This window comes from Narcine bancroftii, chromosome 4 (genome assembly GCF_036971445.1).
Source record: "Narcine bancroftii isolate sNarBan1 chromosome 4, sNarBan1.hap1, whole genome shotgun sequence".
NCBI classification, from domain to species: domain Eukaryota; kingdom Metazoa; phylum Chordata; class Chondrichthyes; order Torpediniformes; family Narcinidae; genus Narcine; species Narcine bancroftii.
In genome coordinates this window covers 33,922,775-33,945,733 of record NC_091472.1, presented here as the reverse complement: position 1 = coordinate 33,945,733, position 22,959 = coordinate 33,922,775, and the positions used below count along the sequence as shown (strand labels likewise).

Below are 22,959 nucleotides of genomic sequence, written 5' to 3'. Positions count from 1 at the left end.
CCCTCTAAACTGTATATGAAAAAACCTTACCTCCGCCATCTCTCCTAAACTTTCTTCTCCTCACTTTGTACATATGTCTTCTGGTGTTTGCTACTCTCACTCCGAGAAATAAGTGCCTGCTGTCCACCCTATCTATGCCTCTCATTATCTTGTAGATCTCTATTAAGTCACCTACCATCTTTCTTCACTCCAAAGAGAAAAGCCTATTAACTTTGACTCAAAAGACAAGTTCTCCAATCCAGGCATCATCCTCATAAATCCCCTCAGTAACCTCTCCATAGCTTCCACATATTTCTTGTAATGAGGCATAATATTACAAGTGGGGTCTAACCAGAATTTTATAGAGCTGCAACATTATCTCACGATTCTTGAACTCAATCCCCCAAGCAATGAAGGCCAGTATACCATAAGCCTTCTTAACTACCCTATCAATGTGTGCAACAACCTTGAGAGAGCTGTAAATTGGGCCCCTAGGTCCCTCTTCCACACTGTATGGATCCTGCCAAGACCCCATGGTGTAATTGGATCCTTGATCTTGCCATCTTGTGCTATTAATATATGCATAGAATGCCTTAATCCTATTTGGCAGGGCCTTCTTGAGCCTCCTTCTAGCTCTCCAAAGTTGTTTCTTCCTGGCTACCATATAATACTCATGAGCCCTTCCTACCTTCTTCCTAAACCATCTGTAGCTTTCTTCTTCCTCTTAACTTGCTGTCTCATCTCTTTTGTCAACCAGGATTCCCTTATCCTACCATCTTTTCTCTGTCTCATTGGGACAAACTGATCCAGACCCCCATTACTTCTGTGCTTTTTTCCTGAGAATATCTTTTACCAATTTTCTTTGGCTTGGCTTCGCAGACGAAGATTTATGGAGGGGGTAAATGTCCACGTCAGCTGCAGGCTCGTTTGTGGCTGACAAGTCCGATGCAGGACAGGCAGACACGGTTGCAGCGGTTGCAGGGGAAAATTGGTTGGTTGGGGTTGGGTGTTGGGTTTTTCCTCCTTTGCCTTTTGTCAGTGAGGTGGGCTCTGCGGTCTTCTTCAAAGGAGGTTGCTGCCCGCCGAACTGTGAGGCGCCAAGATGCACGGTTTGAGGCAATATCAGCCCACTGGCGGTGGTCAATGTGGCAGGCACCAAGAGATTTCTTTAGGCAGTCCTTGTACCTTTTCTTTGGTGCACCTCTGTCACAGTGGCCAGTGGAGAGCTCGCCATATAACACGATCTTGGGAAGGCGATGGTCCTCCATTCTGGAGACGTGACCCACCCAGCGCAGCTGGATCTTCAGCAGCGTGGACTCGATGCCGTCGACCTCTGCCATCTCGAGTACTTCGACGTTAGGGATGAAAGCGCTCCAATGAATGTTGAGGATGGAGCGGAGACAACGCTGGTGGAAGCGTTCTAGGAGCCGTAGGTGATGCCGGTAGAGGACCCATGATTCGGAGCTGAACAGGAGTGTGGGTATGACAACGCCTCTGTATACGCTTATCTTTGTGAGGTTTTTCAGTTGGTTGTTTTTCCAGACTCTTGTGTAGTCTTCCAAAGGCGCTATTTGCCTTGGCGAGTCTGTTGTCTAACCATATGAGACTCTCATTTGTACAAAGCTACGTCTATTTATTTATTTATTTTTATAGATAAAATACTTGTCCTGCATATGTATTATTTGTCTGTATGTTATGTCTGGTTGTGTCTGCATGTTTTGCACCGATGACTGGAAAATGCTGTTTTGTCGGGTTGTACTTGTACAATCAGATAACAATAAACTTGATTTGACTTGACAATTTACTCTACCCAGTTCCTGCCTAATCCCATCGTAATTATGCCTTCCTCAATGAAATACTTTACCAGTTGGTCTACTATTATCCTTGTCGATAGCTATACCAAAGGTCAGGGAGTTATGGTGACTTTCACCAGAAGCTCCCCTACTGAGAGGTTTATCACCTGACCAATTTCATTAACCAGTACTAGACCAGTATGGCCTCTCCTCTCGTCGATTGGTCTACATACTGTGTCAGGAATCCTTCTTGGACACATCTGACAAGTTCTGCCCCATCTATCCCTCTTGCAGTAAGGAGATGTCAATCAAAATTGGGAAATTGAAATCTTCCAGAACAACAACATTGTTACTTCTGCACTGTTCCTAACCCTGCCCACTTTAGCTGCTCTTCAATGTCCCAAGAGATACAGTACTTGGGGGCTTATAAAGTACTCCCAATACAGTGATCGCTCCCTTCCTGTTTCTGACTTCCACCCATACTAACTCAGTAAATAATCCCTCCACAAAGTCCTCCCTTGTACAGGTGTGATTTTATCCCTGATTAATAATGCTACTACTGCCCCCCCCCCGCACCCCCATCCTAGCACTTTTAAAATAACTAAATCCTAGTACCTATATCAGCCAAGTTTCTGTCACGGTCACAACATCGTAATTCCATGTACTATTCCATGCTCTAAGTGCATCTCCCTTATTCCTAATACTTGCACTGAAGTAAACATATTTCAAACCACTGCACTGACTACATTTATGCTCCCTCCACTGCTTGTCCTTCCTCACAGACTTATGACACATTGCATGAACCTTTCCACCACTTGCTCTCTTCTCTACCTTCTCCTTCTGGTTCCCAACTCCCTGCCAAACTAATTTAAACCCACTGAACCAGCAGTAGCAAACCTTCCCACAAGAATATTAGGTCCCACCAGTTCAGATACAAACCATCCTGCCAGTACAGGTCCCATCTTTCCCAGAAGGGAGCTCAGTGATCCAGAATTCTGAAGCCCTCCCATCTGCATCATCTCTTTTGCCATAGGAAAAGCTGCATTATCCTCCTATTTCTAACCTCACTTGTACATGGCACTGGTAGCACCTCCTGTCCTTCAAATTAGCACCTAACTCCTTGAACTCTCTTTGCAGGACCTCATCACCCTTCTTCCCACATCATTGATCCCTACATGGACAACAACATCTGGCTGCTCACCTTCCCTCTTGAGAAAGCTGTGAACTCGATACGAGGTATCCTGGACCCTGGCACCTGGGAGGCAACATGCAATGTGGAATTCTCAATTTCTTCAACAGAACCTCTCATGTGTTCCCCTAACTATGGAACCCCCTATCACTACAGCTGGTCCCTTCTCCTCCCTTCCCATTTTAGTGACAGAGACCTGACTGCCAAGGCTTGTCCCTGGTTGGTCGTCCACCTCAACAGTATCCAAAATTGTATAGATATTATTGAGGGGAATGGTCTGTTCCCTTTCCCTCTCCAGACACCCAGCTACCTTCATCCTGCCTCCTAGATGTGATTACTTCCCTATTTTTCCTGTCTGTCACTCTGTCAGTATCTCGAATAATCTGGAGTTCATCCAATTCCAGCTCCAATTCCCTACACAGTTTGTAAGGATGGATGCACTTCTCACAGATGAAATTGGGATGCTGTTGGCTTCCTTGGCTATTCACATTCTGCAAGTGGAGCACGTCTGTGACTTTGCTGCCATTTCCACTGTCTATGAATTAGAGAGAAAGAAATAAGAAAAACCTGCCCTTACCTGTGGCTTCTTGCTGAACACTTTTTGTTCCTCAATAGGGTTGGCCATACCTCAGCTCCTGCACCGTCACGTCAGTCTCTTCTCACTGAAGCCTCTTGTGTCTGTATCTCCTATTATGTCTCAGATGATTTCCAACAGAATATGTCATGTAAGATCAGTTGCTGAGAGTGTGAATACAGTTGCAGATTGTGGCCAGTGAGTGTCATTATAGAGCAAAGCGTCTGCTTTTCGATCGTGCAGCCAAGTTGCTAGAAATGAACAAAGGAGTCTTCATTAAAACTCTCCATGAAATTACGTGCAAATTATATTGGATATGTCTTTAAAAATGTATGGTATGCATTGCCATATAATCCCTCCCACTGTCCCACCCATTTAGTTGCCAATCCAACCTCGACCTGTAATATTAAAACAGAAAATGATGGGAACACTGAGCAGATCAAGCACCATCTGTGGAAAAAGAGTTAAAGCTTCAATCTTCGACCTTTCTACATGAATCTTCTTCCAAATGTTGAGCAGATGGTGCAGTACCGTTATGATAGCCTTAGCTGTAGCAAAAAAATGTATAATGTCAACCTAGAAATCAGAAGAAAGCCTAAGAATACAGTACATGGAAATGAATAAATGTATTCCATTGGAAAAAATTACATTATTTAAGAAATAACGTCACAGTATTCGAACAAATTTGGGAACCGTACATGGAACGCAACAGAGAGGGCCTACCGTGGACCTCCACCACCTAAAATGACAGAATGAGAAGATTTTAAAAGGGACAGACAGAGTAAATGTGGATAGGCTTTTTCAATTAAGAAAGGGGGAGATTCAAACTAGAGGACATGGTTTAAGATTGAAGGGGGAAAATTATAAGGGGAACATGAGGGGAAATTTCTTTACGCAGAGGGTAGTGGGGATGTGGAATGAGCTTCCGGCAGACGTGGTCGAGGCGGGATCATTGGTTACATTTAAGGAAAGACTGGATCGTTACATGGAGAGGAGGGGACTAGAGGGGTATGGACCGGGTGCTGGTCAGTGGGACTAGGAGGGTGGGGATTTGCTACGGCATGGACTAGTAGGGCCGAACTGGCCTGTTCTGTGCTGTAAGTGGTTATATGGTTATTAAGACGAAATGAACTGACCCAGTGTGTAAAAGTAGAGGACACAATTTTGTTGTTTATTTTCATTGTGTGATGACATTGTTTAATGGGTTTATTGTATTGTATATGTTGAACGTTTAGTGGGTGGGGAGGAGGGAGGGGGGGAAAAGGGGAGAAAATGACACTGTGTATATTCAAGAGGGAAATGTTTGTGTGTATTTTGGTTAATATGGTTCATAGTGTGAAAAATTTTAAAAATTTTTTAAAAATCTTCAACCTGAAACTTTTACTCTCTTCTACTAATGCAGTTTGAGCTGCTGATGTCTAGCATTTTCTGTTCTAAATTTCAAATGCCAAGCATCTTCAGTTTTTGTTTACCAGTTAATGTTAACTCCTTTTCCTATCTACCCCAAATAATCTATAATATTCATCTTGATCTCTCAATGACAGTCACAATTCCAGGTTAATTAGCTAATATCACTTTGAGAAGCAAGTTTCCTCCTCTGCCACACAGTAATAACTTGTCTCAAGATTCATTACAGTGATAATCCCTCCCTCTGGAGTATGCTTAGGCAATTCATCCAATTTATTTTCTTTCCCAAAAAAATCAACAATCTTCTTTCCCTTTCTAAGAAGAGCTTTACATACCCAGTCTTTGTGAGAAGGAGCTGCTGTGGTCCATACAAGAGGAGAAAACTAGCTGCATAATATTTCACTTGAAATAAGGGAAACAAAAAGGAATTTGGTGGTGATCTGAAAGAAAGAGGTTATCATCTGGAAAACCCTGATGGGGCAAGTTTCTTTGGCAATACACTGAAGTGGCTGGTTACAAGGAATCAGTTGTGGGTGTCCAAAGAACAATAAATCTCTCTCTGAAAACCAACGAGAACCTTCCTGAGTGGTAACCATTTACTTTTCAAGTACCAAAGTCTGACAAAAGGCAAAGGAGGAAAAACCCAACACCCAACCCCAACCAACCAATTTTCCCCTGCAACCGCTGCAACCGTGTCTGCCTGTCCCGCATCGGACTTGTCAGCCACAAACAAGCCTGCAGCTGACGTGGACTTTTACCCCCTCTATAAATCTTCGTCCGCGAAGCCAAGCCAAAGAAAACACCAAAGTCTGGTGAAGATTCATAAATGTTAAATTCTGTGCCCAGTATAAGAATTGCCTGATACTGGTAAACTTGGAGGAATGAGAAGTGAGATTGGACCGTCAATCAAATAACTTTTCTGAACTTACACACATTACATCCACAAGCACTTAGAATTAGAAGGGGGTTAAGTTAATAGTAATAAGTTAGAGTTTGATTCTGTTTTCATGTTTAAAAATAATTAAAATAATTTATTTAAGGAACCATTTGTCTTGGTGAATTTCTATTGCTGCTGGGTTTTGAGGTCCTCTTAGCCCATAACACTCTTCCATCATTCCAGGACCCTATCTGGTATAATGAAGGATTTGCTCCTATTTCTTATGTTCTTATGTGATGCAGCACAGTTCAAGCCCTTCAGCCCTCAATGTTGTGCCGAATCATATATTCCTTTAAAAAAGTACTAAACCTACCTTACCCCATAACCCTCTATTTTTCTTTCATCCACGTGCCTGTCTAAGTGTCTTTTAAATGCTCCTATTGTTTCAGCCTCCACCACCATCCCTGGCAAGGCATTCCAGGCACCCACAACTCTCTGCATACAAAAAAACTTACCCCGATATCTCCCCTAAACTTCGCTCCCTTCACTTTGTCCAGATGTCTTCTGGTGTTTGCTATTCCTGCCCTGGGAACAGGTGCTGGTTGTCCACCCTATCTATGCTGTAACCTCTATCAAGTCTCCTTTCATCCTTCCATAGTCGGAGTCAGAACAAATCTAATCAGGGGCTTTAGGGTAACCATGGGGCGGGGGGGGGGGGGAGAGCAGCATTGTACCAGGGGGAGGGCGGGTGATGGCGGCAGCATTGGACCGGGGTGTGGGATGATGGCAGCAGCGTTGGACTGGGAGGAAGGTGATGGTGGCATCATTGGACTGGGTTGGGGTTAGGGTTAGGGTATAATAACTCAGCTACATCCACAACTCCTCCAATCTTCGTGTCATCCGCAAACTTACTGACCCATCCTTCCACCTCTTCGTGCAGGTAATTTATTTATATATATATATATATATTTTACAAAAAAATAGCAAAAAGCAGGGCTCCCAGAATATATCCTTGTGGCACCCCACTAGAGTCTGACCCACTACTACTGTTTTCTTTCGGCAAGCCAATTTTTATTTCAATCAACACAGCCAACGTTGCACTAATCCCTGGATGAGTCTCTCATGGGGGACCTTGTCAAATGCCTTGCTAAAATCCAAGTGGACCACATCTCATTTCAAAATCAAGATATTGTGTAGAACCCACAGTTAGTGGTATTCCCTTGCCACTATTTTATCTATTTTCCAAGCAGTTTTGCAGTTTCAAAGTCGTTGTCAGATTAATGTACATTTTGTAGATTTTGTCCCCAGTGCTCACATCTAATTTAGTCACCTTTTGATCTTACAACTTTATTGGGTATAAGACGTTTTCAGTATCTTTTCTCAATTAGATTCAAACAACAAGAAAGTCCTTTTCTTATTTGGATTCAGCATTATTAAAAATTCAACAGAGATGTGTGGACTCGGGGCCTCATGTATTCGATGAGAAGCCAGGCAATGTAATAATCATAATAAACTACAACAAAGTTGTGATTCAAGTCTATCCAAGTTGATAAGAAGCTAGAAATAGAAGTGGAAACATTTGAAATTAAAGTGGTACAAAATTCCATACCATCCAAACGGCCACAATAAAAGACAATTCTCTATTACAAATCCGAAACGATTTTCTGAATTAGATTTATTTTTCATTACCTGATGTATATTTTCAGCACTTCTCAGACTTTTAGTATGAGCGCCCTTCCAAGGATTCATGCCAGGAGTTTCGCTGTGTTTATCCCAAGGCTATCAACTCAATACAAGCTTGTTGCCATGACAATCGGGTGCCCTAGCGTCCTGGTCACGTGGGATGCAGGCCTCATTGTATCACACGTGATCAGATTCCGGGCGCATGGCGTTGACGACCGTGGTGACGTCAACACGATTGGTGCGTGGCCTTTGGACAAGCTCGCAGGGCCGGAAGTTGTCGGCGGCGCGAGCGTTGAGCAGGGCCTTCCCGATGTCCGCTTAAAGCAGTCCTTTCCGAGTTATATTTGGCAATGAACCAAAGGGAACAATTCCAGTTGAAGCATTCTGTGGGGTAGAACGCCTTCGGCATCAGAAGCAGGCAAGAATTGTTGGGAGAGGGAAAGGGCAATCAAGTCGCGCGTGAGTGGACGGGCCGAAGGGCCAGGACCGACGAACAGGTGGGCTGGCCGAAGGGGCAGCGTCAAAGAAAAGGTGGACGGACGGATATGAACAACGTTATTTTCTGGATTGCCGGCGGGTTCTCGCTAGCATTTATTGTGTCCTCCCAGAGACGTTTTGATGACCCTCGGGGTGTTTGAGTGAGAGAGAACAGTCCACCCCCCCGCGACCAGGCTCTGTTGGATAATGAGTCAGGTTGTGGCAGCGTATTTTTGCAATCATCCATCAATTATTTAGTGACCATGGCTGCAGATTTGCAAGCCAAATATCAGAAATTGGCACAAGAATACTCCAAGGTGAGGTGGATTTGCGTTATTGTTTTTTTCTCTCTGTTTCTGCATCCATTAAAGGATTGCCTATTGGCTGATAGTTATTTACTGCTGCTAACATATGGAAAACTAACACGAAATCATAAATTCTCTTTATTCGTGAGTTTCAATTTATTGACAATATAAACGTGAAAAGCTGGGCGCCCTGTTAAAATGTTTTAGCCAACATTAGGTGAGCGATTTTTCTTTTAAAATAGAATTGAGATCTTTTACGATGTTTCAGTTTTTGCAATTTGTGAAGCATCTGTTGTAAGGCATTCTAACTTAAAATTGCAGCGTGTGTTTTCATGCCACATTACTCTAAATTGCCAGATAAGTAAATAAGTTGAAACAGGAAAATCTGCGAATGTTGGGCAGCTGGGGAAGCTCAGCAGGTCACGCAACATCCATTGGAAGTAAGATTTCAGGCCTGGAGCCCTTCATCCGGATTCTTTTTACTTTCTATGGCCTGCTGAGGTTCCCTGGTATTTCTGTGTATTATCATTAATTTTTGGTTAAAATTATATTTCTTAGTAAAGGAATTCTGGGCTGGACACTTACATACACAATTACACTCAGAGTGAAGCCATTTTCTGAGACGCAAAGTCTGGTAAACAGGGCACTAAAGCCAGAACTGATTGTTCATTGATGTATGTAGGACAAAGGGGTACGTTCAAGGAAGACATCTGGTTAAACAAAAGACTCTCTGCTTGTTTATCTTTGTTGTTCAAATGGAAACTCAGAAGCATCTTCAAACAAGTTGGTTTAGCTTCTGGCTTCAGTAGACAATTTGGAACTGTGACCGATTATAGATATGTTTTTGGGAGATAAACTGGGGCAGGTTTTTTTAGTGTCGGTCGCATACAAACACTTTAAAACGGATCTTATTTTAAATACTCGAGCTCGGCTCATGCTCGACATGTTGGCCCAGAGCTTTTGCAAAAGCTTTGGAGAGTGCCCAAAAGACTAATGGATTGTTGTTTACAAAAAGGCAACAGATGAAAGAACTTGTCAGAGCCATAGACTTTTTTTTGCTGTTCTGAGGTTCATGTGGTTTTGCAAGCAGACAGAGTAAAACTGGCTCTTTCTCAGAGAGAGAGCCAGAGATCAGTTATGCAGTTTTACAGTCAGCAGCAGGAGCTGGGACTGGAACAGGACAAGTTGGCAAGCTTGTGGAAGCCTCCATTTAGAAGACTGGTTGTGAGTGCTTAGTTCAGCCTGGTCAAAGCTCTTATGATTCATGCAAGAGGAAAGGACTGGCTGTCTTGTTTCACTTGAAATAAGAGAAACAAGAAAGAACTCTGTGGTGACCTGAAAAAAAGAGGTTATCATCTGGAGAACCCTGAGGGGGCAAGTTTCTTCAGCAAGACACTGAAGTGGCTGATTGGAAGGAATCAGTTGTGGGTGTCCAGCGAACAACAAATCTCTCTCTGAAAACCAACAAGAATCTTCCGGAGCCTTTCAAGCACCAAAGCCTGGTGAACTTCATAAATGTTAAATTCTGTGAACAATATAAGAATTGCCTGCAACCAGTGAACTTGGAGGAATGAGAAGTGAGAATGGACTGAATCAAATAATTTTTCTGAACTTGCACACACACTACATGCACGTGCACTTAGAATTGGAAGGGGGTTAAGTCAATAGTGATTCTATTTTCAAGATAATTAAAAGCAACTTTTGTTTAAGTAACCATTTGTCTTGGTGAATATCTATTGCCGCTAGGTTTTGGGGTCCTCTGGGCTCATAGCAGAACCATATCAACTCATACTTTTGGAAGAGAAGAAATTTCAAGGACAGCAATGATATAACATATGATTAAAGACAATTTAAAAGCTGCATTTTAATATTGCACCAAGAAACATTTGAGGAAAGAACTGCTTGTGTTCTCGTTAAGGGAGGAACGTAGAATTGCAGTGGCTTTGGAAAGGATGACCACTTTACTGCTTCTCTTGGTCAAGAGAAAACGCTGTACTGCAGTGGCATTTTAAGTAGCCACTTGTGACTGACCCAATTCTGGGTAAAAGAAAGCAAGATCATTCTTGATTCTGGATCATAACCATTATGATGGTTACTTCATCAGACTTGTGAAATTATCGTGTGAAACACAGATACTGTAACCTCCATGCAAGAGAGAGAAATCATTCGTATGAAGAAATAATTCTCTGAAAACCACTCCACAAGAATGTTGAGTTTTGAGAAGTCTGATGCTTCACACCTACTCCCTAATTAATTTTGAGCAACAACATAAAGAATCTGAGTTTCAACACAAAACTGACTGAACTTTTTACAATTGTGCCTAAACTGTAATGGTTTTGGCGCCAACGCACACTTTAGAGTTAAGTAAAAAGAATTGTGTCGTTAATAAAAATTATTGTTTTGAAGATACCATTGTCTTGGTGACTAGGTCGTAACAATTACAAAGTAAATAAACTGAAAATTGTCTCATAATATAGGATATAATGCAAAAAAACCAACCTGAATTTTCGCAAATCTCTGGATAATGTATGTAGCAGGAAGCCCAGGAGATTAAACTGCAGGAAACTTAAATGTGGTTTGGAGCCTGAAAATTAGTTCAAAATATATAAATGTATTGAAGTGTTTGTGCATTCAGATACTCTTTATGTATAATTTTGGTATTTTAAAGTAGTATTTGGCATAAAGTTGCAAGTTATATTGAGGTGATTTAATTTTGGCTATACCTCTTTGAAGTATTAAGAAGGTTAAATACTATTTTCTGCCTTTTAAAGGCGGGGAGAAGCGGAGGAGAATATTTATTCAAAACTAATGTGGTGGAGGGGGGCGGAGGGTCATTGGGAAAGGGTGTTTCTAGTGATATGCTGCAGGGTTTGTTACTAGGTCCACTACTTTTTAACCATACTAATCATTAATAACTAATAAAATTTGTTAATCAGGACCGGAATTGCACAGTATATGGCAGAGCTCTGGGGAACATTGTAGAACATGGAGACCTAGGGATAGTGCATAGTTCCTTGAAAGTGGCAAGGTAATAAGGTGATGAAGAAGGCTTTGGACATGCTGGCCTTCATTGGGAGGGTACAAAAGTTCTGATCTCCTTCAACTGTATAAGGCTTTGGTGAGACCATACTTGCATTATTATACACAGTTCTGGTACCTCTGCAATAGAAAGACAGGGCATGGAGTAGGTCACCAGGATGTTGCCAGAACTGGAGGGATTGAGTTGAGGGTTAGATTAGGTCTTTAATCCCTAAATCAGAACAAAATCACAGAAACACGGATAAAGTGAATTCTCATGGTTTCCACCCCCTCCCCCCAAGGGAAGATGATTCCAGAATTAGAGAGCACAGGCTTATGGTAAAAGGGAATTATTTGGGAAGGACCTGAGGAGAGACTATTTTTAAATGGTATTTGGAATGTGCTGCTGGAGGAAACTATAAGGCATTTGGACAGATTTATGGATAGGAAGGGCTTAGAAGGAGGTGAACCAATTTCAGGCAAAAGGAATTAGCTAGCCCACCATGCTAACTTAGTCAGCAGACTAGTTGGGCTGAGGGTGTGTTCTTTGCTGTGTAATTTATGCCTGTCTTAATGCTCATCTTCAGACAGCTTCAAGCAGTTCCTATCAACAAGTTGAAAACTTGAATGTATTGTAGAAAATAACAATACCTATGAGATAGAAAGAACAATAAAATAAAAATATTGTGGAATCTTTAAATCTGAAATAAAAACAAGAATTCATCGAGACATTTGGTATCCTTGGAGAGAAACAACGTTTGCAATCATCAACGTTTGTAATGAAGTACAGAAATTATGATTAATATTTTGATTGTTGTTTGTTAGAATGTTTATCACCAGAGATTCACTTGTTAGTATCCATGCGCAGTCAGAATTTATTGTCTTGAAATTTGGTATTTTATCGCAGCATCATAGTGTAAACATTCATGTTATAACCATCTTGCAACATTTTTTTAAAAATTAAAAGAGTCATGCACATGTAAACTGTGATATTCAAACATTAATTATATATTTTCTTTTTGAACTAAGTTAGAATGCAACATTGCCTTGCTGCTTTTGAATTTTCCTGTGGCGTGTTTCCATCACACTTTGGTTTATTTTAAATTCATAGCTTTTTAATAATTATTGTCATCTTTGCTGATAATTGCAAGTGTTTTACTGTTGGAAATGTTTCAGCTTCGAGCTCAAAACCAAGTTTTAAAGAAAGCTGTTGTGGATGAACAAGGTCATGGAGCATCTTTAAAGGTACAGTTAAAGTTTGCATGTGAGTGATGCAAATAGAGTGGGCTGGATCGGGCTGCAAAATGCTGAGGTTCCCTATTGAATGTCTGGATTTTGGCTTTTCAATGGAAGTTCCACAAATGGGCTGCCAGGTATTTGTCTTTGACCTGGTGGCAGTTTTTAATATATTTTTCCTTTCTTCCTTTCCCCCCCCCCCCCCCCACCAAACACTCCTGCTTTCAATCCTGGGAGATTGTCTTTTAAATTCTTTAACATGTTAGATCTGGCAATTAGTTGAAACCTCCCTGATTTTGGTGAAGGATTTAGGGATGCAGATTAGTAGGCAATGAGGAAGGAAAATCTCCCATTTCAGTTACTTTGATTTAACTTGTGCATTTTTTCTGTATAATGACCAAATACCAAAATTACTACTGACGCAAAATCCGCTAATCCCTTTTACAATAGACAACCTTTCCTTTAGAGCAGGGGTGTCAAACTCAAATTCACAGAGGGACAAAATTTAAAAACTTGGACTAAGTCGTGGGCCAAACTAAATATTTATTGAAAATTTTCAACCACATCTGCATGTTTTCTCTTCTTTCAACATGTAATGTTAAACTTTTTCTTATTAAAATAAATGTTTAATAATAGTTTTGGTTAAACTCTTTCCAGAAGAAGCATTAACAAATGAGAAATAAAATATTCAATAATATTTCTCTATAGCCTTTAAGCTCCTTTTAAATGTATTTTTTTTCACAAGCCAACAAGTAAAAAAAAAAACAACTTGCTTCAATGAAAATCCAATCTTTCAACTATGAACAATCCAAAGTGAACCAAAGAAAATATTAATCCAAGCTTAGCTTGCTACACTGTGATTTACTCTGATGCACCTGGGTATAAAGCAGATACTTGGCATCTCTTCTTAGATGCAAGTTCATCAAACTCTGGGGTCAGAGTTTGCCTCCCACCTGTCTTGAAAGGTCCTGTTTTCTGTCTTTCGTTTGGCCATTTTTTGTAAGGGGTTTATTACATGTGAGTTGGGCGACAGGTTGCAGGTGCTAATGAAAGTAAACAGAGGAGGTGGGGGCAATTAGCGGGCTGACGGGCCGGCGCCAACACATTTGCAAAGCATTCTTGGATTTGTAGTATTAGCTGTGCATGCGCTATACTGGTGCGGTGGCCAGCGGGGCAGCTCTAATACATATTTGATATGATCTTGCGGGCCAAATTTGACATGTGTGCTTTAGAGAATGGGAGAGAAAAAGAATCAAAAGAATAGAGAACTGTTTTTTTGGGGAATAATTTATTAACATTTGAACAGTTGAAGTACAAATATGGAATAACTCATGGTACAATCTTTGCATATCATCAATTGAAAGCTTATTTAAAGGATAAATTGGGAATCAGCTTGAGATTACCTGAAGGAAGCAGCTTTGAATATGTGATTACAGACACAATGATAATCAAAAGATTTATAACCATTTCTGCATCCAGAGCAACAGCCACTGTTGGTTTCTTATTTCCTTGAACTGCGTGGATTAGATTAATAAGTTTGTAGATGTTGTCCGCTGTTCGTCTTTTCTTAATAAATCTAGTTTTACTATTTTTGGTACACAATCGGCCAATCTGTTTGCTGATAATTTCGCTATTATCTTATAGTCAGAGTTAAGTAGAGATATTGGTCTATATGATGCTTGTGTTAATGAATCTGGCAAGTTTTGTGTTTCTTCTATCTGGTTCATTAATTCCAGGAGAGGAGGTATTAATAACTCTTTAAATGTTTTATAGAATTCTATTGGGAGTCTGTCCTCTCTAGGCGTTTTTTTTTGTTCGGCAGCTTTTTTAATATATTCCGTATTTCCTCTATTTCAAATGGTTTTATTAGTTTGTTTTGTTCCTCTTTTTGCAATTTCGGCAGTTCCATTTTAGCTAAAAATTGCTCTGTTTTATCATCTTTCCCCTTGTTCTCAGTTTGATACAATTGTTCATAAAATTCCTTAAAATTTTCATCAATCTCTGTTGGATTATATGTAATTTGTTTGTCCTTTTTCCTTGATACCAATATCGTTCTTTTAGCTTGTTCTGTTTTAAGTTGCCAGGCTAATATTTTATGTTTTATGTTTTTTCTCCCAGTTCTTAATACTTTTGCTTTGTTTTCATTATATTCTTCTCCACCTTGTATGTTTGTAATGTTTCGTATTTAATTTTTTTGTCCACCAATTCTCTCCTTTTCGTTAATTTTACTAATTCCTTTTCTGTACTTACTATCTCCCTTTCCAACTGCTCTATTTCCCAATTGTAATCCTCTTTCATCTTAGTCACATAACTTATTATCTGCCCTCTAATGAAGGCTTTCATTGCATCCCATAATATAAATTTGTCTTTCACTGATCCTGTGTTTATTTCAAAATATGTTTTAATTTGGCGTTCAATAAACTCCCTAAATTCCTGCCGTTTAAGTAGCATGGAGTTTAACCTCCATCTATATGTTCTTTGTGAGATGTCTTCCAGTTGTATTGCTTATAATAGGGGTTAATGATCTGATGGTAGTCTCGCTTTATAATCAGTTTTCCTAACTCAACCTTGCATATGGGCTGATAATAAAAACATATCAATCCTTGAGTAAGTTTTGTGCCTACTCGAATAATATGAAAATTCCTTCTTTCTTGGCTGTTGCCTCCTTCATGTATCCATAAGTTTCATTTCCTGCATTGATTTAACCATAAATTTGGCTACTTTATTCTTTTTACTTGTTTTTTGTCCATTTATCTAACATTGGGTCCAAATTAAGGTTAAAATCCCCTCCTATCAATATATTTCCTTGTGTGTCTGCAATCTTCAAAAAAAACATGCATAAACTTTTGATCCTCCTCGTTAGATGTGTATATATTGAGCAAATTCCAAAATTCTGAGTATATCTGACATTTTATCATTACATACCTCCCTGCCGAATCTATTAGTTCCTCCTCTATTTTGAATGGTACATTTTTGTTAACTAGTATGGCTACACTTCTAGCTTTTGATTTGTAGGATGCTGCCATTACGTGTCCTACCCAGTCTCTCTTTAGTTTATGTTCAGCTTCAGTTAGATGTGTTTCCTGCACAAATGCAATATCTATTTTTTCCTTCTTCAATAAATTTAGTAGCCTCTTCCTTTTAATTTGGTTATGTATTCCATTAATATTTATAGTCATATAGTTCAATATGGCCATCTAAAATCTTGCATACATCTCTTTTCCACCACTTCGCCACCTCCATCCCCCTTTTCCCCATTTTCATCTCTTATTTTCTCTTATTACACTTAATGTACGACAACACATTTAAGACATAAAGTACCCCCGCAGTTCCCACATCCACTATTACCTTAACCCCAAAAGTTGCCCCCCCCCCCCTCTCTGAGTTGCCCCATATCTCTTGCTGGGCAACCACAACTCCCCTTTTCATTTGGATTGCGATCTTGTTCGCAACGTCAACTGATTTTGCAGTGACGGTTATTCCCCCTCCACCCAGCCCTCTCCAGAAAATACTTTTTTAAACACATATAACAAAGCTCTCTCTTTTCCCCCCCCCTTACTCCCTTCCTTCCCTTCTCTTTTCCCTCTTTAGTTCTTTACATATACATTGTTTTTATGTCTTTATATATACTTTATCGCCGTTCTTCATTCTTGATGCATCTCTTCATCTCCTGTCCTGCAAACGTTCTGCGAAATCTTGCACTTTCTCTGGATCCGAGAACAGTCTGTTTTGCTCCCTGAGTATAAATATTTTAAGCACGGCTGGATGTCTTAGCATGAATTTGTAACCTTTTTTCCATAAAGTTGATTTTGCTGTATTAAATTCCTTCCTCCTCTTTAAGAGTTTAAAACTTATGTCTGGGTAAAAAAATATTTTCTGACCCTTGTATTCCAATGGTTTATTATCTTTAATTTTATTCCTTGCCCATTCCAGTATATTTTCTCTTGTGTATCTCAAAAATTTTACTAAGATGGATCTTGGTTTTTGATATGTCTGTGGTTTCGGAGCTAATGCTCTGTGCCCTTTCTATTTCCATTTCTTCCTGCATTTCTGTTTTTCCCAGGACCTTTGGGATCCATCCTTTTATAAATTCCTTCATGTCTGTGCCTCCTTCAGGCCCACTATTTTTATGTTGTTTCACCTGCTATAATTTTCCAACATATCAATTTTCTTTTTTAAACTTTATTTAAAATTTTATGACATGAATAAAATAAAAATTACATTTAAAGAGATAATAAAAAAATAAGATAATAAAAATTAGAATACTACATCATAAACTACACAAATTAACCCCCTCAATAATTATAACACAACATTAATCGTCTAATTTAAAATTAGTCCAACCCTCCCCCCAAAATAGAGTGAAGAATTAATTAACAATGTTGTAAATAAAATAGAAAAAACCCCACTTACAAAAAAAAAGATAAAACTTAACAACAAAAAAAATTACTAACAAAAAAAATCAATACTAAAATAATACCCTTAAACATATATTTAAATCAAACATAATACATGTATTTAACAAATGAAATCCACTTTAAAACTAAGTTCAAATATTAAAATCATGTATCAACCACATATCTGTTATATAAAAAATCATAATTAATAATACATAAATACAGAATTTCCATTAATACCAAGTTTCCTTTATAATTCATCCCTTAGAAAAACAATCAGTTAAACTTTTTATTCCCTTCCCCCTCCCCTTATATAAAAAAAAGAAAAAAAAGTTCAAACTCTTATAAAATTCCCCATATTCTTCATTTATATCACCTTCAAAATTCTCTATCGAAATTAACTTAATTTTATTAAACTCTTCTCCCTCAATGTATTTGTACTTGATTTTCTTCTTTTTCTTCTTATCACCTTTCCCCTCATCTTCCTCTTCATCTAATTCAACATCCTCAATTTTTGACTTATTATCTTCTATGACATCATCCTCTTAAAAAAGAGAAAAAAAAGAGAAAAAAAAACCCCAAAAAAAAGAGAAAAAAAAGGAGAGAAAAGAACCTCCTAATTCCCTCTCAATTACAATCAGAAAACAAAAAGAGTTTAAAAAAAATAATTATTTATTTAAAAAAAATAATTAAAAAAAAATCTTCACTTCTTAACCCAAAAAATTTTAAAAAACAGGTCGGAGGTCACGACTACCTCCTCCTGTTTAAACCGCCCAAAGCGGTAACTCCCCCAATATTTTGGGTGTGAGATAACTCACAGGTAGCTGATGACTTCTGGAAACTCGTGCTCACCCAGTTCCCTCTCCCAACTCCCATTTCATTAAACTATCATCATTATTTAAACTATTTAAACTCTTCTCAAAAAAAAGATAAAAGATTTATTTTTATAAATCAACGTTACCACTTCGGTCACCATTGCTTCCATTTCTTTTAAAAATCTGGATCCCACCTTACATCTCTACTCTCTTTGGAGACCTTAAAGGACTACATCGTTCCTGAAACTGCATGATTGGTAGAGACTAAGCAAAGTCCATAACCTCTTTAGGATTGTCAAAGAACTTTGGCTGATTTCCATCCTAAAAAATCTTCAGTACCGCAGAATACCTGAATGTTGCCTTATGTCTTTTTTTCCACAACCGTTCTTTTACAGAATTAAATTCGCGTCGTTGAAACATAATTTCTTGACTCAAATCTTGATAGAAGAAAACAGGATTATTCTGAACCATCAAAGGAGATCTATTTTGCTGGGCATTTCTAATAGCCGTACGTAAAGTTGTCTCTCTATCACAATAGGTTAAACAACGGATCAGAATAGGTCTTGGATTCTGTCCTGAAAAAGATTTTCTTCTTAAAACTCTATGAGCACGTTCCAGTATTAAACCTTCAGGGAATTTATCCTGTCCTAACACTCGTGGAATCCATTCAGTAAAAAAATTTTCTTGGATCTGGTCCTTCTATGCCTTCTGGCAAACCAACAATTTTCACGTTGTTCCATCTAGATTGATTCTCCAAATAATCAACATTTTTTGCTAAATTTTTATTTTGGATCTGCAATGTTTCAATTATTCTATTTTCATCTTGCAGTTGATCCCGTACATCGACTAAACCTTGATCACACATTTCAAATCTTTCAATGGTTTCAAGCTTAAAAGCTCCATTAATGACTTCCGCCATCGCATTAATCTTGGAAATAAACGGGTTCACAAAATTAGCTAAGTGACTCAATGCAGAATACATCTTATCTTCAAGATCCTTAATAAACATTTCAACAGAAGTAGATTCAGGCATAATGGGGTCTTGCTGTTCCTTAGAGACCACGGGATCTTCTGTCTCTTCCCTTAATTTAGTATCTTTTCTAGCAGTTTGACTTCGTATAAAAATCCCTCTCAAAGTCCCCCCAGCAATGCCAGGAGACTGAAGATCAGGATCATCTTTAAGCCAAATCTCTTTAATCATCTTCACTGAATCGATGTCTGGAAAAACCGTTGTAATTGAAGATGCATTTTGCAGCGCCACCTCTGTAGCAGTCGAATGACAGCTCTTTAACTCTCTAGCTGGTGGCGCCCCAGCTGATTCAACTGTCAAAGTCTCAGTAACAGCACTCACAGTGGCCGTTGTGTGAAATACTGGCATCTGGCCAGCCCTTTGTTCTGAAAGCTGCTGAATGCGACCTTCAGAGAGCCTCACCGGCTTAAAACAGAGTTTCAATGCCGAATTCTGTACGTCTTCTTCTGGATCCATTCTACGCTGAGTCCTGACTTCTTGTAAACAAGCAGACCCAGACAATTTCGGAAAATGTAGTTTTTTAACAGTCTGTTGGTTTCTTTTACCTTTTTTTTTGCATATAAACCACCGCACTGATCCAGCACCTCTTATTATTTATAAACTTTTAAAAGAACTTTAACGGGCACTTAAAGACGAAACAATAAATCAGAGTCAGGAGAGGTCTGGAAGGCACGTCTGTTCCCTACGCCATCTTGCCACACCCCCCAACATATCAATTTTCTGAGATAAAAACTCTCATGTCACTTTAAATTTTTTTGTCACTTTCTTCCAATTTTTCTCAAGTCATTCACCTTCATTTCTACAGCCGTTTCCCTATTTCTGTCACTACCAGTTCTAACCTTTGCATTTTATCTTCTGTTCTTTTCATTTTCCTTTTAATTTCATTAAACTCTAATGACAACCATTCTTTTAGTGATCTCATTTGTTCTTCAAAAAACACTTTATATTCTGTTCATCAGTTTTACCTTTTATTTCTTTGTCCATCAGTTTTACCTTCTATTTCTCTGAAGATCTTGGTCTTCTTCTTCCGCTTCTTCTGTGTCTGTATCTGTGTGTATCTTCTGTTTTTCCCGATGAGCTGCTTGTATCTCTTTGTCGGGCCTCTTGTTGCTGTTCCTTCCCTCCTGGGTTGTTCGTCTGTTGTGCTTCCTGAAGTTAGTCTTCTTGTCGATCTTCCCTCCTCCGTCTGTCTTCCATGTCTGTTTCATTGCACCCTCTTCTGCTGTCTTCCTTATCCTCCAGCTGAGAGCCCTGGTGTCGTGCGTCCCTCAGCTGCTCGGTCTGTGACAGCCTATTCCTCTAAGCCCCCCTCCTTTCATTGTCCTCTTTCTCCTTTGATTGCACACTGCGCAGTTGCACACTTTAGTTTGGCTCAGAGAGCCATTTTTGTAGTGCACCGGCTGGTGGGTCGCGACTCTGTAGGGCAGGCAGGCTTTGGTGCTTAACATGTAAATGGCAAGGGTTCTTGTTGGTTTTCAGAGAGAGTTTTTCTTGTTTCAGATCACCACAGAGTTCCTTTCTGTTTCTCCTATTCCAAGGGAAACACCAGACAGCCAGTCCTCTCCTTTGACCAGGCCGGCTTCCAAAGCTTGCCCCTCTGGAACCGATATCTGTCCCTCTCTCTCTCTTCTCTGAGAGCAAAACCTGCTTTTTTTCTGCTCTCTGCCTGCAAAGATCACATGACCCTCCAGACAGTAAGTTATTTTTTCCAGACAAAGCTGCTACTGCCTGTTGTTACATTTGTTGCCTTTTCCAAATGACAGTTCATCATGACTCTGAGCACTCTTGCAAAAACTCCTGCAAAAATTCTGTGTTTTAATGTGTTTGTGTGTGACCTGCTCTAACAAACCTTTCCCAATTTATCTCCCAAACACCTTTATATACTCTGTCACAACCATGAGTGCATGATTCACTTCCTGAACATGGAATGAAACAGCAAAGTCTGCAGATGCTGTGACTGTAGTAAAAACACAGAAATGCTAGGGAAACTCAGCAGGTCTTGCAGCCTTCATAGAAGGTAAAGGTATAACACTGATATTTTGGCCCAGGGCCCTACTTCAAGGTATGAGCATAAAGCTCATGAGAATAAAAAAGGCTGCGGAAGTAAAGGCAGGGGTTGAGGGAACCAACAGATAAAAGGTGATAATGGGACATGGATAGGAGAGGAAAGGTGAGAGTTGATTGGGAAAGGGGCTGGCTCCATGAATGCAGAGCTAGAAGAAAGGAAACAGGGGGAGAGAGAGAGAGACAGAGCTGGAGGAAAGGAAACACGGATAGGAGAAGGGAAGAGATTGGGGGCAGGGTTAATGGAACCCTGGCAAAGTCAATATTAATGCCATCTAGTTCAACGATGCCCTGATGGAATGAGGTGGTGTTCCTGCAGTTTGCAGGTGGTCTCAGTTGACTGGTGCAGAGACCGTAGACATATGTCAGCATGGGAATGAGGCACAGATTGAAATGGATGATTCCCGCTATTGCAGTGGACAGAACAAAGGTGCTAAGCAAAGCAATCTCCCAATCTATGTCGAGCCTCTGATGTAGAGGAGATCACAGCAGGATCAGTCCATGAAGGGAGGAGTGAAAGAGGGAGTTACAGAGGGTGCAGTCCCTGCGGAAGGTGGAGAGGGTCTGGTGGTGAGATCACGTAGTAGGTGGTGGAAATGGCAAAGGATGATGTGTTTGATGAGATCACTAGTGAAGTGGTAGGTAAGGCAAAAGCAATCTTGTCTTTGTGCATGGGGTGAAGGGGATCAGGGAGGATGTGCTGATAACAGGATATGTTGATGGTCATTGAGGGGAAGGTCCATTTTTTTCTTTGGAGAAGGGGGTCCTCTTGAATGATCTTGCATGGAAGTCCTTATCCTGGGACCAAACATGATGGATAGTGAGGAATTGTAAGAAAGGAATGGAATCCTTAAAGGGACTCGGTGTGAAGATGTGTAGTTGAGGTCGATTTGGGAGTTGGTGTATTTTATATAAAATGTCTATCAAGTGTTTGTCTCCTGGGATGGAGACTGTTCAAGAGAGGAGAGAGTGTTGCAAGAGATGGACCAAGTGAATTTGAGATTAGGGTGGAAGTTGGCGATAAAGTTGACAAGCTGATCATGGATGCATGAGGCCGTACAAAAGTAGTTGTTAATAAAGTGGGGGAAGAGTTGAGGCTTGCCTGCGTAAGCTTGAAGCATGGATTGTTCAACCAGGGTATGAAGAAGTTTTCTGCTTTCTGTTAGTCTCTGTCTCAATTTATTTTTAAATTTAGACATACAGCCCTGTAACAGCCCAATTCGGCCCTATGAATCCATGTCACCCAATTTACACCACGGTATGTTTGAAAAGTGGGAGGAAACCAGAGAAAACCCATGCAGGCACTGGGAGACCATACCCTTCCCACCCCCCCCCCTTCTCCTGTAGTCTGTTTATGCAGGTGTCTGCCTGATTTTTGCTCATACCTTGAAGAAGGGCTCAGGCCTGAAATGTCAGTTGTATATCTATGGATGCTACAAGATCTGCTGAGTTCCTCCAGCATTTCTGCATTTTTGCTTCCTGAACACAGTCACTGAGATTGAACATATCAGTTAAAGAGGTAGCTGGTTTCATTCTCTTTCTTTCCCAGCCCAGTGGGCCAAATGTTTTAAAAACATTTTTGTCATCTTTTGTTTCCCTCCTATCACTCCTTCTTCCCTTGTAGGCTCACTCTGTCCTTAAGATTATTTTGTTTATTCAACACATGATTATTGTTATATTGAATTTCTTTAGAAAATTCTCCAGTTTCATTCAAATCTCCAACAATCACTCCCTCAGAACTTCCTATCACAAACCTTTTCCCCCACCCCTGCCCCTTCCTTGCTATTCTGATAGTGCAAGGATGGTGGAGAATCTTTACTGCTATCTTCACTTGCATGGTCTCTTTCTTATCTCTGCAGTTTTGGTTGCAGAATCATTTGTAACAGTTACTTTTTCATACCTGTATTTTCTCCGTCCCAAAGTCCTCTGCCTGACTTCAAGCACAAGCTAGATAAGAAACACGAACAGTGTCAGTGTTCACATGAACACTAATGTCATTATTAATCCTCCCTCTGAATTGTCACCCTGCTTGCCTGAAACAATACTGCACCAACAGAAATTTCCTTCAACTATACTTTAGTGAAAAACAATGATTTCATTGCCAAAATGCAAACT

General features: G+C 39.9%; 1 protein-coding gene and 1 long non-coding RNA gene across 9 annotated transcripts in view; one reads left to right on the top strand and one right to left on the bottom strand.

Moving 5' to 3' along the window:
• LOC138760446 (uncharacterized) overlaps window positions 1-7,676 on the bottom strand; it is a 134,857-nt gene extending 127,181 nt beyond the window's left edge. For 4 of the 6 annotated variants that reach the window (XR_011355610.1, XR_011355612.1, XR_011355613.1 and 1 more), the window contains exons 1-2: window positions 7,509-7,676; window positions 3,539-3,786 (exon numbers count right to left, since the gene is read on the bottom strand). This is a non-coding gene — a long non-coding RNA (uncharacterized lncRNA). The remainder of the gene's footprint in view (window positions 1-3,538; window positions 3,787-7,508) is intronic. The other 2 variants (XR_011355615.1, XR_011355611.1) reach the window with 2 other exon arrangements.
• Window positions 7,677-7,732: 56 nt separating this feature from the next.
• The window catches only part of ppp1r21 (protein phosphatase 1, regulatory subunit 21), a 113,449-nt gene continuing 98,222 nt past the window's right edge, over window positions 7,733-22,959 (top strand). For 2 of the 3 annotated variants that reach the window (XM_069931031.1, XM_069931029.1), the window contains exons 1-2: window positions 7,733-8,296; window positions 12,479-12,547. In XM_069931031.1, coding sequence (XP_069787132.1) covers window positions 8,243-8,296; window positions 12,479-12,547 — 123 coding nt within the window. In that variant the 5' untranslated portion in view covers window positions 7,733-8,242. The remainder of the gene's footprint in view (window positions 8,297-12,478; window positions 12,548-22,959) is intronic. The other variant, XM_069931032.1, reaches the window with a different exon arrangement.